The 18561-nt window shown below is 39.7% G+C and overlaps 1 protein-coding gene and 1 long non-coding RNA gene across 2 annotated transcripts in view; one reads left to right on the top strand and one right to left on the bottom strand.

Annotated features, from left to right (window-relative positions):
• The window catches only part of MEOX2 (mesenchyme homeobox 2), a 60473-nt gene extending 51562 nt beyond the window's left edge, over positions 1–8911 (bottom strand). The window contains exon 1 of the mRNA XM_017836707.1: positions 7999–8911. Coding sequence (XP_017692196.1) covers positions 7999–8509 — 511 coding nt within the window. The 5' untranslated portion in view covers positions 8510–8911. The remainder of the gene's footprint in view (positions 1–7998) is intronic.
• Positions 8912–10184: 1273 nt separating this feature from the next.
• LOC108508142 overlaps positions 10185–18561 on the top strand; it is a 28852-nt gene continuing 20475 nt past the window's right edge. The window contains exons 1-2 of the long non-coding RNA XR_001878322.1: positions 10185–10219; positions 11969–12039. This is a non-coding gene — a long non-coding RNA (uncharacterized LOC108508142). The remainder of the gene's footprint in view (positions 10220–11968; positions 12040–18561) is intronic.

Here is an 18561-nt window from a genome sequence, read left to right as displayed (position 1 = left end):
AAGAAAAGAAAAGAAAAGAAAAGAAAAGAAAAGAAAAGAAAAGAAAAGAAAGAAAAGAAAAGAAAAGAAGAAAAGAGAAAAGAGAAAAGAGAAAAGAGAAAAGAGAAAGAAAAAGTCACTTGGTTTCTAGTCAGCGTTTCATAATCCACTGTGTTTTATTGGTTTAGTAAAACTATGCTCTTCCATCATAAATAAAAGTTTTGACTCATTCCTTTGAGAGTTGTTTCTTCTGCTGTTTGGTCAATTATTTCTTTTCATTTATTAAAGAAGTATAAAAGAACATATAGTTTCAAGTACAAGGTAACTTTTCTTTCACATGACCATTAATTTTTCATGGATGTTTTCTTCTGTTCATGTGTTTTAAGGGCCCCTTTTCCCACTACTGCAAGGTTTATTCAGCACAGGTAATTTTCAATATAAAGTTCAGACTGCTTTCTTCCATTGAGCAAGAAGCTCCAGGGACTTCAAACTGCATAGCATTCAGTGATTACATTCATCATTAAACAATAAAACATTCAGTAACAAATTTCCAAATATGATTCCAGATTTCTCTTTGGACATAAAATCACATGCCTACTTACTAATATGCTCAACTTCCAATCATCCAAACTGTTTCTAAAAATTTACACTTCCATATAGAAAATAAACTCACATTCTGAATAGGAGCTCTGTTACTGTCTTCTGTAGGTCTAAGATCTCAAAATAAAGGACATCCTCCCTAATCTACAGTGAACATTACATCTTTAATATCACTGATGTTAATAAGTAGACAGTTCAAGTAGTCTATTTATAATGTTTAGTAGAAGACTTCGGAAGAAAGTTTTATTATATTACAGTGAACCATCTACTACTATATCCAATTATATTAATGGGGTTTTTTCCTACTTTGTATCATTCATTGAATGCTAGGATACACTGATGCAACTCTGCACTAGTGATATTAGAGATATATGCATAAAATTTGCAGAGTAAAATTAATAACATCAGTGTAATTTAGATTATTGTCTATTAAAATGTTATTTTAAATGGATATAGTTTAGGTAAACTTATCAAAGTACATAGATTTTGCAATATGTATTAATAAATAACAAGGACAACACATGCTAGAAAACTAAGACTGATGGCAGCATTGGTTTTTTAAATAAGTTTTCCTTTGCCATATTTTCCAGTGGAAGAATTCAAGACAGCATATCACAAAAAAACATGAGCATTAGTATGGCTAACTGGTCTACCTCCTTCTCCCAAGTTAAACTAGACATAATAAGAACTCACAATTTAAAATCTGGTCCTACCAAAATTGGTATGAGTTTTGTCATCACTATCTTCCTGGTGAAATTTCCCTTAGCACGTCTGTTTATAAACCATTTATTTCAATTGCGGTTTTTTTGTAGTGACTCAAATACTTAAATACAAGACTAGACTGCGTGCATCCAGCACAATAACATCAGGTTATTTTTGAATTCAGACTTCCATTAAATACAACAGAAAAGCAGCTACCCACACATCGACGACCCCAGAGACCGAGCGCAGAAGTCAAGTGACTTCTTGCTGCGCACACCTGTGCAGCCACACAAGTTCATGCTGAGAAAGGTGATGCGACCGCCCTGCTGAGTAGCGGGAGGAAGGCTCTTTCTGCGTGGTGGCTGTGCACTGTCTCGCTCCTACTCTGCCACTGGCAGAGAAATGGTGATGCAGATCTGTAAGTCTTTAAAGCCTACTAGGAAAAAAAAGCATGTATGCACGCAAAGCTTTTCATTTAATAGAACTTACAGTACTTTGCAGATGGAAAGAAAGCACTGGTATGGCCATTGTATAGGCTGGGGAAACAGTCATAAAAGGACAAGGCACAGGCTCGAGACAAATCACAAGGCTGGGTTCAGTGCCCGGCTGTGCGCAGATGTAATGAAGTAGCCTCAAGCACTGTTTATCAAAATTCTCTAACACCACACTATTTCAGTTAGAAATCATACTAGCGACATATGCAAGTATTTATATTTAAAAAATATGACTTTCCTTTTGCATCCTTTCAAGTTGCATTCTTAAGTGTATTAGAACAAGGAGACAGGGTAACATAGTAAAACTAAGGACTGGACCCAAACCCACCATAACTATGTTTTACTGATGGGTTTAAACCTTGCTCAGTCTAGCAGATTAAACCAGATTTATTTCCTTTCCTTTCTGGAGACTATCAAAATTGCTTGGTAGAATACATTTTGCTACTAAGAGAAACATGCTACAACAACCATTCATATTGTCAAGTAACAGTGTCTTTGCTGAAAGCAATAATCCAGTGAGCAATACTAGGGTATTACAGACAGTAGCAAAGATAATGTCACCTTCCCTTGAATTTCAAGACACAGAGCTTAATCCTTTTCTTGGGGAATTCAGAAATATGGCATATCAGGTCATCGCATCACTAAAGAATATTTCCAAATGGCAAACTGTATGAAGACTAACAGGTTCAATTGAAAAGCATCTATCAAATAATTAGCATGTCTAAAAATGGCAACAGGTCTAACAAAAAAAATCAGAATCCGATTACTTACTTTACAAAATCCTAGAGAAGTGTCACACTAAATATGTTAGGACAAATTTTATCCTAGGTTGTTAAACCAATGTAATTAAAATTCAATGTATATGTATAATGCTCAATTGGTATTTTTCAATCAGGCAATCCTAATATTTCATCAACAAATATCTGCAAGAGTTATAAAGCATTTGTCTTTCTCTATCATGTAATTAAAGTTTAAAAATTCTAAAAGATAACTACAACTATGCTTTTTAAAATTTTTTTAGGGAAATTTTATCCAGATATTGCCAGAATGTTTGAATCTTTTGTCCCCATGTCCATATCTCCTTTTGCATTTGATTCTAGTACCACTCATCCAGACTCTTCGGTGACTTTGCTTTGAAGACCGGAATCCTTGATAGTACTTATTACCAAATAATAAAAGAATAACATGGAGTTACAGTTCTGTGGCCAAAATTTAAAACAGAGTAACAGAATTAAGCTCCAACGGCTTAAAAAACCTTGAGCACTTCAGTACTTCCACTAGAGTCAATGGACCTTCTTACAAAAACATTTGTGCTCCAGTGAACGTCTGGATTGGGCTCCCGATGTTTCTAAAAGGGTGGGTTGGCGGGGAGAGGGGGAGGGGGGGAAGGGAGAGAGGGAAAGTATAAATCTTACTGAATCATATATACCAAAAGACAGAAATGCATAATTAGAAATCATACTTATTTCCTTTTTTCTTTATGTTTCCTCTTTGATTAGGGGCAAAGAATTCTGAGAATGTATCAGTGAAATAGTCTTTCGAAATTTTAGTCTGAGAAAAATTCCTGATTATATTTCCTGAGAACAAAAGTGAACTTCTTGCAAGTTTTCATGTATTAAACAATTCAGCAAGTAGTAAGCCTAACATTTGATAAGCAATCAGACTTGAAAGTTTTCTCCTAAACTTATGATTAGTATTCATCAGGTTTTTAAATTGTTTCATTTATGAAATCTATAGAGGTGCTTTTTTTTTGTTTGTTTGGGTTTTTTATTTATTAATGCATAAGTGATGCTTTTATACTGGATACCAAACAAATTAACTCTTTCCAGAAAACTATGCTTTATTATGTATTTTTTCTCACTTCTGTTTATAACCATGCTGAAAAGCACAGGCATATTGATGAATCAGTTACACAGTGTTTTTTGACTACAAGTGTGCAGCTCATTTTTCTTACTGACGTGTTTCAGAAACCAATCAGAAGTCCTCAAAACTCAGGATTTCACAGTATTTATAATCATTTATCAAAATGACCTGCTTTTTAGAGGCCATTTCAAACAAAAATGTATGATTTATGATATTTAGATGTGTTTAAAATAAATTCCCGAGAGGTGTACTGCTTGCATGTTGAGAATAGGTAAGTTACAAAATGTTAAAACTTTGGAGAAAAAAGAGTATTATTTTCTTTTCATGCAATTTGTCAATGAAAAAAACCCAGCAGAACAGCTATTGAAACACAGGATTGAACTATTGAAAGAGTGGATTCCAGAAATGCTTTTCCAGAAGTGTTTCTAGATTATATTATTGTAAATACAGTCTGCTAGCCTTTCCTTAGAAATCTGTGCCAAATAAAAACATTTTTCCATGTCAAAGTTGGCTGGTGGTTATTTTTTTTATAAAAAGGCTTCCCATGCCTTTCTCCCTGTGGGCATGTGTTTAAATACAATAGACTTTAATTGGAATGAAATTTACTTATAATATATGTTTATCTGTATGTATTTATATGTAGTGCTTAAGAACTCCTTTGACAGTACTCAACCTCTCCCTGGTCTTTTCAGCATAGTACAGATGTTTTTTTCACCGTAGCATTTTAGGCTTCCTTAAGGCTACCAGATTGACTCTCTTTTCATATTTTTCAGTAAACCTAGATTACACTTCCTGTAAAGGCATTAATATGCTTTTCTTCTGACTGAAGTTTTAAGAAACCTTGGATCCCAGTAACGCAACTTAGGAAATCACGGTGGTAACTTTGCATTTGATGTATCCTGCATCATCTGAGAATCAAAACCTACTCTATAATAAACAGAAATAAAATGTCCCCAAAACTCACAGGCAAATAATGAGAAGGGAAGGCGTTAAAAAATCCAAAATATTCCATATAGAACAACTTGTACCACAAGGCAACAAAGCACTCCAGGAATATGTTTTGTGTACACTCAGCATGGTTTTCATCCGCACCTCATTAGCACACAGACAATTCTGATCATTAGTGCACTTTAAAATAAGCTATTTTATTTGTAACCTATCCTCAAATTTAGTATTGTCTTTTTTCTACTACTTCCTTGACACACTCAGAGCTAAGTTACAAAGGTAAGGGTGCAGATACCATTACTCACTGCAAAATGTTAGTATATAAAGATTTGTGTATATCACTCCTCAACCTGAAGAGTTTACTGGCCCACTTCTGGTCAGTAAACTGGTCTAGATTACTGACTCACTTCTGGGCCTACACAGGTTGAAAGGAAAGTTCTGCAAATAATGGGAGAGCGACTACAAAACCTGGATACACTGACAACTGTAGCATGCAGGGGTCGATGACTAAGTAGGCAGTATTTCCCAGTCCTTTACCAGAACAGTTGAAAATTTCACCCTGTTCTGTAGCAGCCTATCCAATATTCAAAGGGAACTTCCCAAACTGTTTAAAATCTGGGTTAGGGCTAAAAAAACCTGTAAGTCAGTTTATAAACTACCATGAAAGCGCATTTCACCTCACTTTCTCAATCCCAAACAAAAGCATAGAGGAAAATATTTCTGTATCCTCCCATTCTCCTCCAATATGTGAAGTCCAAGGGAAAACACAGTCAATCATCTGAAATTTTGCTTGCCCTCTGGATTTTTGTTTGTAATCATAAAAAATTATACTCCCGCCATCATAACAAATAAGTAAAATGGGGTATCCCCGCTGGTAAATTTTCAGAGTAGCTACATGGCTGAGCAGCAGTTACTTATTTAAAAGACAAATTAAAGAAGGAACGATCATGTTTTATTTTATTTAAACTATCTACAAACTCAGCTTTATGACTCAATGTTTCTGATCTTAAAACATACAGAAACAAAAGCAGAGTAGTGCAAGAAAGGGGTAGCCTAAGGTTAATTCAGCCCTGAAATGCGGAACAGATTCAGTGCTCAAGAAAATACTGAACATTCTGTGGCTTTAAGTGAAATGCTTCAGAAGAGGAAATATATGTGTAAATAATCAAAAGCATTAATAACTGTCTCAGAATGCTGGCACTGAAACTTAAAGTCTCTCTCTCTTTACCTCTTAGTTATTTACTATTAGGATTTTTTACAAATGTCTATTGAAGTAGTTCCAAGTATGATGAAGGCATAGATGAAATTCTTTCGAGCACAGTAATTTGTTTAAAAAACCAGATTAATGAGAAATAAAGGAGATGATTTTTAATCAACTGAGGGGCAATTATGGATGACAAATATAGAAACATAGTGACTTAAAAATAGTTCTTGCTGCCATAAGGGCACTAAATATCCAGCACCAGGGTTCAAGATTAATAAAGGGGTGGGCTTAAATGTTCAGTCCAAAGCTCAGGCTTTTCCTGAAGAAAAAACAAAGATACAGCAGCTACTCAGCTGTTGTCAAAAGACATCTATTTTCAGTTTGAGAGATACACAATTGTATGAATGGCCATAATATTTTTTTCTTAGTGGAAGAGAAAAGGAAATAGTTACCTGCCTTGATCTTCAGAAAGTCTTAGAAACTGAGAATCAGAGTACAGCAGAAGATAAATGTAACCACGGCTTAAGCTCGAATCCTTGTCCACTAATCCAGTGGAAGGTTCCAGTCACTTCAGGGTAAGGTTTAGGACATTCCCCATTGGTGTTTTTTTGGCTTGTATTGTAAAATTAAATAAACAGAAAGTGATTCAGATACTTCCCTAACAGTGAAAGGGACCAATTTCCCTTTTTCCTTTAGCTTTAAATAGACTGACAAATACAACAAATCCTTACACCGGCAGGCATCCAGTTATTCTCCCAGTAGTAACAGGGACTCCTGATGCACATCACAAAATCAGATAATTCATTTTATGTCACTGAATGTAAAGAAGACAAAACAATAGATTTTACCAACAGTGTTTTAACTATATATGGCTTTTAGTCTTGGGAGGACTTTTCTGTGTGTATACCGCTACATAAGATGAAATTCAGTTAAACACGTCCTAAACTACTGTAAATCTTTTTAATGTAATGGACAATGAAGGAAATTATGGCATTCTTGAGGGTCATTTTTAAAAATCGCTTCTGTTGCTTACCACTTTACCAAGCTTACAACTTTTTGAATGAAAGAGGTGACGGTTTCAGTTGTGAACTTCATAAATATTTGGAAAAGCCTTTCACTTTCTCTTCCGCGATAACAAACAATTTGCTACGCCAGCTCTCGAGTTTTCAATCTGTTGAGCCCTCTCGTTTTCAAGTGCCTCCTGCCTATCTCAGTATATTGCTAGTGACCCCCCAGTTTATGTGTGCCCTAACGGAAGTCCCATCAGTCGGGTTGCCTTCGCTGAGTGGCTTTTTTTTTTTTTTTTGTCAGAGCGGGACTTTGACAGGCTTTGCTGCTTTAGAAAGCAGAGATAATGTCAAGTTTTCTTGCATGTTCTATGATGCCAAATCATCGCTCTGGAATGACTATAGATCTATATCTTTTTATGTTCACCTTTAAATAAGAATTATGGCGATTTTAAAAATCAGATGGCTCCTTTCTTCCCTCTGCCCCTTTCACCAGCAAACTGAAATCAAATGAAATGAAGCAGCTTTCCTAAGCTCCCATTCACTCGTTTGCTTTACGGACTCCAAATTTTGCCCTTTAGACGCTGAGGATTTGATTCAGGATCACACAGATCCTACAGGGTAGCGAGATATCAGCTCCTCTCCCAAATCCCTGCTTCCAAGGCAGCGCTTCCAAGCGTTGTGCAATCGCCTCGGAGCCGCAGTTAGCTCCGTGGCGAAGGGGCGGAGGGGAAGGAGCGCGCTGGATTCTGAATTTTGAAGCAGAGGTGTCGTATCGGTCAGGGGGGAGGGGGCCGCAGGACCAGATGCTAGAATCCGCACGAAAACTACAACCGTTTCTTTCCTTCGCTATAGGGAACTCTCCCCCCACCACCACCACCACCTTCATTTCATACTCTATCACGTGTTGGATTTTTTGTTTTTATTTTCCCCTCGCGTAGCCCCAATAAAGCTTGAGTTAGTGATGGAGATTCCGAGAGTGCGTTGGAGGGAAGGAGAGACCCCGGCAGCCCGGTGTCAGCCGGAGGCGAGCCCCCGGCGGCAGTCGTGGCTGGGGCCAGCCGGCCGAGCCAAGCTGGGCCGAGCCGGGCCGAGCCGAACCAGCCGAGCCGAGCGGCGGCGGGTACGAGGGGCCCGACCGCGTCCTCCCCCGGGCACCCGCCGCCCCGGATCCCGCCCCGCAGGGGAACGCGCGAGTCTTTACCTGAGCTGTCGCTTTTCCTTTTGCCAGACCTCTTCTCTGTTTCCACCGGGGACAGAGCTTGCCTGCCATAGTCCCCTGGCGCACACGCTGCCCCCGTGGGAGTGTTGGTGCCCAGGCTGGAAGAGTTCGAACACAGGACAGGGGGGCTGCTGCCCAGCTCCGGGGGTCCTCCTGAGTCGGGCTGAAGGCAGAGGCTGTGCCTGGCCGCGGCAGGAGGAGACGACATCTGAGGAATGTGCCAGTTCGTCTGCAAAGCCTGGTGCTGCTGTTGCTGGTGGTGATGGTGGTGGTGATGGTGATGGTGGTGGTGCCCCCTATGATGCTGGCTGGCAAACATGCCCTCCTCATTGGGGTATCCCGCTATTATGCAAGAGGAAGAAGAAGAAGACAGATCAGGGTAGGACATGTGGTCAGATCTTCCATGCAGGGCAAGAGAAGACTGGGAGAAAGGGTGCAAGCTCTGCGCAGTGGCATGGGGGCTGCGCAGGCAGCCAAAAAGTGTGTGATCCATGGCATGCAAGTCTCAGGTTCCAGGCAGGAGAGTTTAGGAAAGATCCAACTTCACCACCCTTTGTCAACTTTCACTGTAAACAGATCGGGGCTGGGATTTTTTTTTCCAAAACGGCACCGACAGACTCTGCAGCAGGCAGCTGAGCTCAGATAATCCAGGTCTTTAGCCCTAGTGGCCAGTCTCCGCTGCACAAACACTCGGACCTAGATGAGCCGTTCTCAGAGCTGCTCAGATGTCAAGAAGCAGGAGAGGTTGAAGCCAATAGAAGGTGGTCCCAGAGAACTGCTTGAAGGGGGAAACAGCTTCGAGAGGTTATAAATACAGTAGTGTGTAATGTGAGCTGGGGGCTGGCTCAGCAGCACAGCACTGACCACATGCAAACTCCCTCCAAAACGCCAGCGCCGTCCCCGCGCCGAGTCGCTCCGTCAGCGGGGCGGCAGCGCTGCGCGCCCGCGCCCCGGGCACCCGCGGCCGTGCGGGGGGGCGGCTCCGCGGGGGCGCAGCCCGCCCGCCTCTCCCTGCCCCCAGGCGGACCGGGGAGCGCCTCCCGCCGCGGCACCCGCCGGGGCTGCCCCGGAGCCGGCGGGGCCGCCCGCGCACCCCGCCCCGGGCGGGGGGCGGCCGTGTCCCCCCGTCGTGCGGCCCCCGCAGGGCTATCACCGCCCCGTCGGGGCTGACCGGACCGCTCGGGGCGCTGCCGCCCCTCGGGGGCAGCGGGCGGGGGAGCGCAATAAAGACGTGAGGCGAAATACGGAGGGTGACTCTGGGGCGGCCGGCGGGCGTACGGGAACCACCACCGCCCCGTTTCCCTGGGAACTCGAGGGCGCCCGGCAGCGCCTCACCTGAGCGCCCAGGTGCGAGAGCAGCGTGAGGAGCTGAGCGGGCCGAGGCCGGGGCAGAACGCCGCTCCCTTGCGCCCAGCTCCTGGTGCTGGTGCGGGGCATCCTCCCGCTTCGCCCGTGGCCACGGCCCCCGCCCGAGGTGAGCGCGGCGCTGCCCGGGCTGCCCGCATGCACTTTACACTATTCCCTAGCATCGGGGGCTGGTTCTGCAACGAACCCACCGGCGCCCACCGTGCCTGCAAATCTTGTTGCGGAAGGAGAAATTTCCCTTCTTGCCCCCTGCCCCTTCAAAAGAAGAAGTCGCGTAATTTTTATTTCTTGTATCTTCCTTTGCTTCGTTGCGGTCCGTAGTAGATCAGGAGAGACAACCTGGACAGCTTGGGCCTGTCTTTTTTTTTTTTCTTCCTTTTTTTTTTTTTTCGTGTGTGTAGCAGAATTAACTGTAGCCATGAACGCGGCTCATAACTGGTTTAAATCAGGATAACACATTTATTAATCACTGACCAAAGAGGTGCCCACTATGGAAAGGTTTTGTTCTTACCCTTCGAAGTACCTTCCTCCTCCTCCCCTCAAATCAACATTAAAAAAAATAATAAAAAGGAAAACCATTGCATTTCTGCAATTTAAGTGTAAATTCTTGGGTCCATGTGCGAAAGATAAAATGAATTTCAATTGATAGTGGAAAAAAATCAGCAATTGTATGAGATTTGCAAGAGCTAGTTTCTTAAACGGAAATTGAGTCCTATTTTGTGGGAAATTAGTTTTGCAGACTTTCTAAAAAAAAAAAATCTAAAACTTTTGTTCAGCAGCTGCTCTGCTTTTCTCTGCAGTTTCAGACTGAGTTGGAACCTGCAGCAGTCTTTCGACGGTAAGATTTCCCCCCTTTTCTGACATCTAACGCTTTTTAAAAACTGTCTTTAGATTTAACTGTAACAACGCGGTCTTTACAAAGAGAGCAGAGTCCAAAGCAGAAGTTGCTGCCTCTGTGCACCGTTCAAAACTTAATATTTCTTCAGAATAAAGGAAATATACAGTTACAACACTGATGAAATATTTCGTGCTTTTCATTGTGTTTATCGTTTCAATATGTGCTCTAATATTAGAAGAGAGGAGTACAAAGAAATCTCAATGGTTTAACCCCTCTTGGGTTTGGGAACTCGCCGGGCTGGCAGCACAGGGGTGCTGCTGTCCCTCACAAACAAGGAGCTGCCATGAAGCAATAACTGCGAGACAGCGACCGGCGCGGTGCGTCGCGCCCGCAGCGGCCCCGCCAGCGGCGGCCCGAGGGCTGCGGGGGCGGGCGGGCGGCGAGGCCGGGCCGGGCGGCCCCAGGTGGGAGCTCGGGGAGCGGCGGCGCGGCCCCCCCGCACCGCACCGCTGCCCTCCGCGGCTCTCCAACCTGCTGCTGTCCGTCCGTCCGCCCGTCCGTCCGTCCGCCCCGGCCACGGGGGCGAGACCCCGTCGAGGAGGCCGGGAACGGAGGGGCAGGAATGCCAGGACCCCTCCTTCAAGGGCCGCTGCCGCTGAAGCCCTGACACTGCCACAGCTGCGAACGGGTCGGGGAAGTCCCGAACCCAAGCCGGTGTAAAAATGCCTTTTCTTAATTCTGGGGCATGGCCACGCAGGATTTCTCGCACACGATAAAAAAATTGAAATAACTGAAGCACAATGAAGAAAGTGAGAGGGTGCGAGGGGGAGGAAGAAAGATTAGGTTTCCAAGAGAAATAAGAAACAGAGCCAAATAGGACCTTTTAGAGAGAGGTAGGAGAGGCTCCAAAAGGTGAAGAAGAAGAAGAAGAAAAAGAAGACTGCAATAGCAAAGCTATAATGGCACAACTTAGTGTTTGCCATTAGCTTCATAATCAAATCTGAATATTCGGGACTGTGCTTCCCAGGGTTTCTGAGTACCCTAATAAGTTCACAAGTCCTACATCACGTATTCTTATTATTTCTTTAATAAGAGGTTTTAAGCACACAAGAACTGGAAATGCAATTCTCTACAGAGCTTTATGCTTTCATTTTAAACTATAAAAGGAGAATGCAAATATAGGCAACTGAAGTTAAGGCAAATAAGCAGCTTCAAATGCTTACTGAAATGATTCAAAAACTTTCTGTGCAGAGTTATCAAATACCTATGGCTATATGATACCATTCTTTGTAAAAAAATACACTTTTTAGTTAAACCTTCAGTGCAAAGCGTCTCAGTGAAACAATTACTGAAGAAAGTGTAAGCAGTTACAATTACCTCTCAATATTAATGATTGAATTCTTGTTCGTATTGTATTTTTTCAGAACGTGTGTTTGACCTACATGTGGTACAAAAGCATAACTTAAATCAATGCCAGCAAGTTTGCCCAAAGCTTATAAACATCAAGTGAAAAAATAGAATGTTTTAAATATGTGAAAACAGTAAACTGTTTAACTTATAAAAACATCTGGAGCCAACACAGTTTGGAACATTATCTATATTTTCATGTATAGGCTACTATTTGCATTCACTTTGTGTATTTTGCTTTTGGTGGTGGGTTGGTTTTGGGTTTTTTAACTTACAATTTATGTGGAAAGAGATCATATAAAATTGACCTGAAAGAACCAATTTACAATTCCTCCTCTTCAGGACTTTTGTAGTCTTGTTCACTTTTTATGTTGGAGACTGAAAGGATCACCTTCCTGAATATTTATCAGAATGTAAGTAGGATTCTTGATCAATTCTTTCTAGTTCGTGGTTTGCGTATTTGCAGTATGCGTGTTACAGTAAAATCAGATAGTCGTACTTGGGGACCACCATTTGAGTGGTACAAAATCGTCGTAACTTACCTGAAGTCAGTAAAAGGATGGCATTTTACACCATTTAAGAATATTCTTCTTACTTAAGATAAAGCTTACAAATATGAATTCAGTTTATTTTAGCCAAAGTTTTTATTGTACTCAAGAGCCTACCAAAGCAAAAGGACGAGGTTTCATTCTACTGTAAACATGATCAGTTTGTATTTTTCCATGGCAATTTGGTGAAGGCAGGCATCATTTAACCTTAGAGTCAATCCAGATTCACAACAGACGCATGCTTATTTTCAGCCTTTTCTTTTTTTCCATAATTTTTGCCTGTTTAACTCCCTTAGAAGCAATATAATTCGTTGCTCATGATACCTGTGCTGCAATGGAAACCCACAGATAAAAGCAATAATAAAACCTGGGGATTATGCATTATTACAGAGATGCTTGAATGCCTTAACTGAAAATCATTGCACAGAAAATGAATAATTTGTTGACTGAGTAGTCAAAAATACTGAATCCCTGACTAGTGAAAATTGGCAATAATCACATTTAGCATTCATAAACCTATGGTATACCAGTATCTTTACAATACTTCTCCATAAAACCATCATTTTCTGAGAAATTACACTACCACAATGCTTACCACATAATTTTAACATTGCATTTCTGTGGTATACTTCCCATTTCACTCTCTGTAGCGCTTACATGTGCCATGGTTTAACACTTATCAGACACAATTTTTTCTACAACAGATCTATAAAAGCTTTAAGCCTGAATCCATATTTCAGCTACTTCTCCCATATACATATGGCTTCTGTTCTAATTTTCATGATCGCTGAGTATTACAAATCTTAAAGTTATGCCAGCAATTTAGTATATTACAGAAAAGTTGTGCCTAGTTATGAGGCCCTCACTGAAAATGATGTGCAAGTCTGCATTGCATCACTAAAAGTTATTTGAATTGTCAGCCCACTGTAACAAATAAAATGTCTTATGCTTCCTATTTAATTTAATAAACTGATGAAATATTAAAATGGTAAAGTACTTGAGGCTTCACACCTGAACTATGATGTTTCAGGAACGTTTTTTACAATTTGAGCTGGGGGAAACTTGCATTAGGTACTCAAAAGTTCCAGAACAAGTTATATTCAAAACTTTGGGGTGTGTTTGTTTTTAATAGATAATTTATTTACAAACTGAACCATCTTGCACAATACTATTTGTTTCCCAATCTGCATGTTATATTACAATTTAATAATTGTTTTATTCTTTCTAGTATTATCTCCACTTAAAAATACTTGAACTAGCAAACAGTTATGACAAGCTTTGTAGGGCACTTTAATAATGCGTATCTTTAATTTGTATTTAGAAATGCATTCAAAATGCATATGCAGGCAAGTCAATGATGCCTGAAAAATGTTTTCCATTTTGTTGTCTCTAGATCTTGACAATTACACACTACGCTCCGTCCATTATCCTATTAAAATTACTAATCACAGAGGAAAAAAAGGCTTGTATTTTTACATATTAATCTTTTATTATTTGATACAATTCACATTGTGGATTTTGATCTGTATATGCATTGAAAAGACATTTTACCAGAGTCCTCATTAAAAATGCAGATACCGCTGTGCATGGAAGAAAGGCAAAGTGTGTTTTCATCTCTTCATATTTCTAACAACGCTTGCTTCTTACTGTGCTGCAAAGTTAATATTTTGATGATTCTACTTCAAGTCTGAGTCACCCAGAACAAAAAATACAGATGATTGAAAACTTTGTGCATCAAAGATTTACACTATGACTTACCCATTTACTGGGTAAATACACAGTATGCTTACCTTACGAAGGCTGAAATGGAGAAAAAACCTACCACAACCTGAAATATTTATTGCCCCCTGGCTGACGTTTCCAAGTCCTTGCAGGATCAGCAGCAGGGGGCATATTTCATAATTCTGCCTCCATCAGGGGACATTAGGAGAGTGATAAGTCACTAATTTTCGTCATCTCTTTTACAGGTTAATGAGTAAAATACTACTTTTACAGTGTGTATTCATAGTAATTCCTAATTTTCTCTACTCTGGAGGGAGAAAAAGACACATATGCCTATATCTATGCACCAAGAATAAATAATTACAAAATATCTAGGTTTTTATAGCTGCTGGGATTATGTTATTTACTTTGCAGGTGTGTATGCTATGATTTATAGTGTGATGAACTTTAGACTTGGAGCAGAAACCCCTAACTAGCTAGTATTTGGAACAGAAAGATATTCACTGCCCTGCAGAGCTCAGGCTTTATTCATTTCACCAGTTTCACATGGGAGTAATCCTGTGTTTTTACAGAGTCCTTTTTGCGTTCACGGCGATTTTCTTGACTAGAAACGTTTTCAGGATTGCAATCTTAATTAATAATAGCTGTAGGAAAGAAAGAGTTAAAAATTGGATGTACTTTTTAATGCATAACTGCATCATGCACCCCAAAACCTAATATCAGATAATGCTAACAACAGAGAGGAGAAATTAAATGCAAAATAAGAATTGTTTGAAATCATAATTTTAGATTAAATTGAGGGGGGTTTTAGATGCAGATATTTTGGCTTGTGAAAGAATGAGGGGAAAAAAAAAAAGATAGATTTCCCTAAAAAATACATGCCAAGAAGTGCTTAATTTGCAGATAAAGTCTCAAAGATTCTGATTAAGGAAGCTATTTTAAGTTTGCAGGCATCAGTGACACTAAAAAAAAAATAGGTAAGTTCTTAACTGTCATGGAGAAGCATTCGAGTGACATACCTTGAGACTGATAACTTCCAAATCCATGTTTGCATAAACTCATTTTATATTTTATTTCACCAAAACACAATGCAGCTTTACTGATGAGCTGTGAATATATTGTACTACTCCTTGAAAGAAACCTTTCCAGTATATTTTTATTTGTCATGCTTTATTAAGCATCACACTTGCATGTCCTTTGATAAAATGTGATAGGTCTCAGGTTGGGTTCAATAAACTATTCTAGCAAGGGACTATCTTTGAGTCATTTTCACATCATCTAAGTTTACATATTGCATTTTGGTGCACTGAATCACTGCAGCCACTGTCCTCTCTTGTTTAATGTATGTCTCATATATTTCATTTAAATTTGATGCCCACAATAAAAGTGTGAAGACCATTTATTCCTATCCCTTCTCTTTCAAAAAAAGTGTGCCTAGCACTACGGGCTTGGTGAAACTCAGCTGTAAGAAGAGGTGTATTATTTGGAATACTTTTCAGCTGACTGAGACACAAATGCAAAGTACAGCAATGTGGGGACACTGTCTGGTTTTGTGTTATTCCCTCATAGGTAATTTGTCCATGAACTTTATGCATTTGTGCATTTGAGCTGTAGAACATATCACTCAGGGATTTAGATTTTACTTCATAATCCAAGTATATTTTAATACAAGATGGTAAACTAAAAATATTTTCCATCTAACTGTTTCAAAAACGCCATGTGTAAGAGAACACAACAAAATGGAATTAACTCATAACATATGCAACTCTTATTTGTGCAAGAGCAGTATATGCCCCTAAATCCAGACTGCAGCATCTGGAGGCATAGCATGTCTCTAATGGAAGAGAAAGGCACGAGACATGTCAGCTTCTTGGCTATGTTACGCTGAAAGCCGTGTTTTTTCCTTCACGATACCCAATACAACTCTGATTAAAACTAATAAAACAGACACTGTCCAGGTAAACTGCCTTCATAGCATTTTGCGTTTTTCAGCTTGCTAGTTGTAGGCAATGGGTTTAAGCTGAGATAGATTTTTACTATGTAAAAGAAAAAAACCTCTTAAATACTGTTCTTTTGTTTGAAACAATGAAATTCAAATCAAAACTAACATCTCACGGTATGAATTGTGTTCATAGTGCATCCAAACCTACGCATTCCCATTTTTGAAACCCCTTTTTGCTGTTACCAAGATAACTTGTAGTACCATTTTTTCGTCCTAGTAGTATTACAAATAATGTATTTTTCATATACTTTTACTACTGTGATCAGCTTGCTAGAGAAAAACATTTTAGAGAAACAACGCACTCTAACTGTTTTACAACAAGAACTGTCTTCATACTTGACCTTGAGAAGTGCTGAGTCTTTTCTTTTCCCCAATGACCTTACAGGATCAACTTCATTGTTAGACTGCAGTAGCAATTTTTAAAAGTGCAGCTAAACGTAAATACTGTTCCCTGTGATTACGAAAAAAAAAACCCAACACCAACACACTGAAAATTGCATTTTGAACCAAACCTGGTGGATAAAATATTTTACTAATGCATTTTCAATTTTTTATTGCACTAAAATTGTTAAATGATCTGCTATAGAAGTTGAGATGTCTAATTTTAAATTCTCTTTCATTCTTTCTTTTATCAGCTAATCTCCTCTATTATATCCATAGGAAAAAAGGGACAAAGTATGCCTGTCTCCTGTATTTATTCTTCTTTGCAGAAAATACAAGTGGAAACTGAGAAACTGCATTGTTACTAAGATACTAAACTTGAAAATCCCATCATGAACTGCATACTGGATGTATAAATACACATATGTGTACGCTAAAAGAGGGTGTTCAGCCGTGCAGAAATACAAGTTTACCTCCAGGCTCAAACCTTTAATGTACAATTAAAACAAATTGGGTTAGTGCCCGCTTTTCTTTAATAACAGGGAGAGTTCTTAGACGAATTATACTAAAATAGAAGTCTCACATTAAATCAAATGAAGGAGCAGAAAAAGCTCCTTGCACAGATTACCAGACAAAGTTCTGACTTTGCTTCCTAGCAGAGTAAAATGTTTGGGAATGTATCTAATCTAACACACCCTATAAAACTGTGCAGTAGTCCCTGGTATAACAGTGAGCTGTATGGAAGACAGAGTCACATCTCAGAGCAAAATGCCAAGATTTCAGCCTGCAGTCCAAAACTGCCTCTTTAATTTCTAAATTATGAAGCTGTGTATCTATTTTGGAAAGTTGGTAGCTAGCCTTCTCATATACATGTACAGTAATTTCATTACATATGACCCCCTGCAGTGGTAATGAGCTTTTTTAAAAACATACCTTGACTTGATGATGAGAATATTTTGCTTTAAAAATAACTCATATATTTAATTTTTAATATGGCAGGCATGGCATGTATCCAGGGGTGCAGGCAGTAAGTTTACCCTTTACAATTTGTAGTCAATCAGACTTTCCCAAATGAAGTCCCATAAATATGAACATACATTGCTTGTTTGTTTTCTTGTCTTCTTTTTGTTTTTCTAAGTTTCCTTTATTGGTATCATAATAGTATGACCAAAATATAAGGAAATAACCATACCATATTAAACACAGGAATACGCTTTCACAGTCATTTATTGTGCATAGCTAGTAAACATTTCCTGGCAAACAATTTAGAGAGTCCATAAATTCCATCCTAACGCTACTTCCGTAGCTAGATGCAGTGCACCATACACGAGGGTATTAGCTCAGTCTCTCTCATCCGGAATGGGTGGATTGGAATTGAAAATTCCCCACCCCCCCATTATAGCACCATATGTCTCGAAAGTCTATCCTCTCTCAGGGCAAACGGCTCCTCTCAGATCCGCCTGACGGATCACGACTGAAACACTGCTGTCCCTCGCTATTTAATCCAACAGCATTTCTGAAGTAGCTATCGGGAGAGCACAACGAGCCAAGCATCCCTTTGGCATTAGTGGCAGTTCCCCACGCAGAGAATATCAAGGATATGGAATAGCAGAGGGAAAATCTACCACACCATGCCAATTTGTATGGAAAATTTGATTGTCAAGCAAGGGGCAGGGAAAAGAAGAAAGCCTCTCATTCCAGCAAATTGAGCAGTGCTTATGATTCTTGAGTTCCTTATGTAACTGGTTAATCAGTGTTAGTAGACCAGCTTTGCAGCATTTTCAGAGGTACTGAGTCTATAAGAATTTCAAACAATTTTCTCTAGATGTCTTATTGAGGTGTTTATAGGTTGAGGGATTACTAGAGGAACAGTTTATCCATAAAGATTTTGGGTGGATTAGATTTCTGCTCAATATTTTTCAGATCTTTTTCTGTGTGCACATCAATTTATAACGGGAAAAAATTTCCTTTAAATAACACTCTAGCCATTTGATGTTTGAAAGAATTTGTGTGAGATGATCATGTTAAGGTAAAGTTCATATTGTTATTTGAGGAGACTAAGCAGTCATATTTCCACCAGTTTATGTCCTTATTACAGGTATACATTAATATCATTCATGTTACAGGTATTATTTCCAGATTATTTTGGATTGAAAACAAAGAGTTAGCAAAAATCTGGACTCCTTCCAAATTTCCAAAGACCAGCTCAAAAGCTCAAAGGGGTTCAGTCACCATGTCAAAGTTCTGTTTTAAGATTTTTAGTTTTACAGGATATTAAAACC

This window comes from Lepidothrix coronata, unplaced genomic scaffold (genome assembly GCF_001604755.1).
Source record: "Lepidothrix coronata isolate B3197 unplaced genomic scaffold, Lepidothrix_coronata-1.0 Scaffold282, whole genome shotgun sequence".
Lineage (NCBI taxonomy): Eukaryota > Metazoa > Chordata > Aves > Passeriformes > Pipridae > Lepidothrix > Lepidothrix coronata.
Note: the sequence above shows the minus strand (reverse complement) of the source record. Positions and strands in the feature narration are given on the sequence as shown.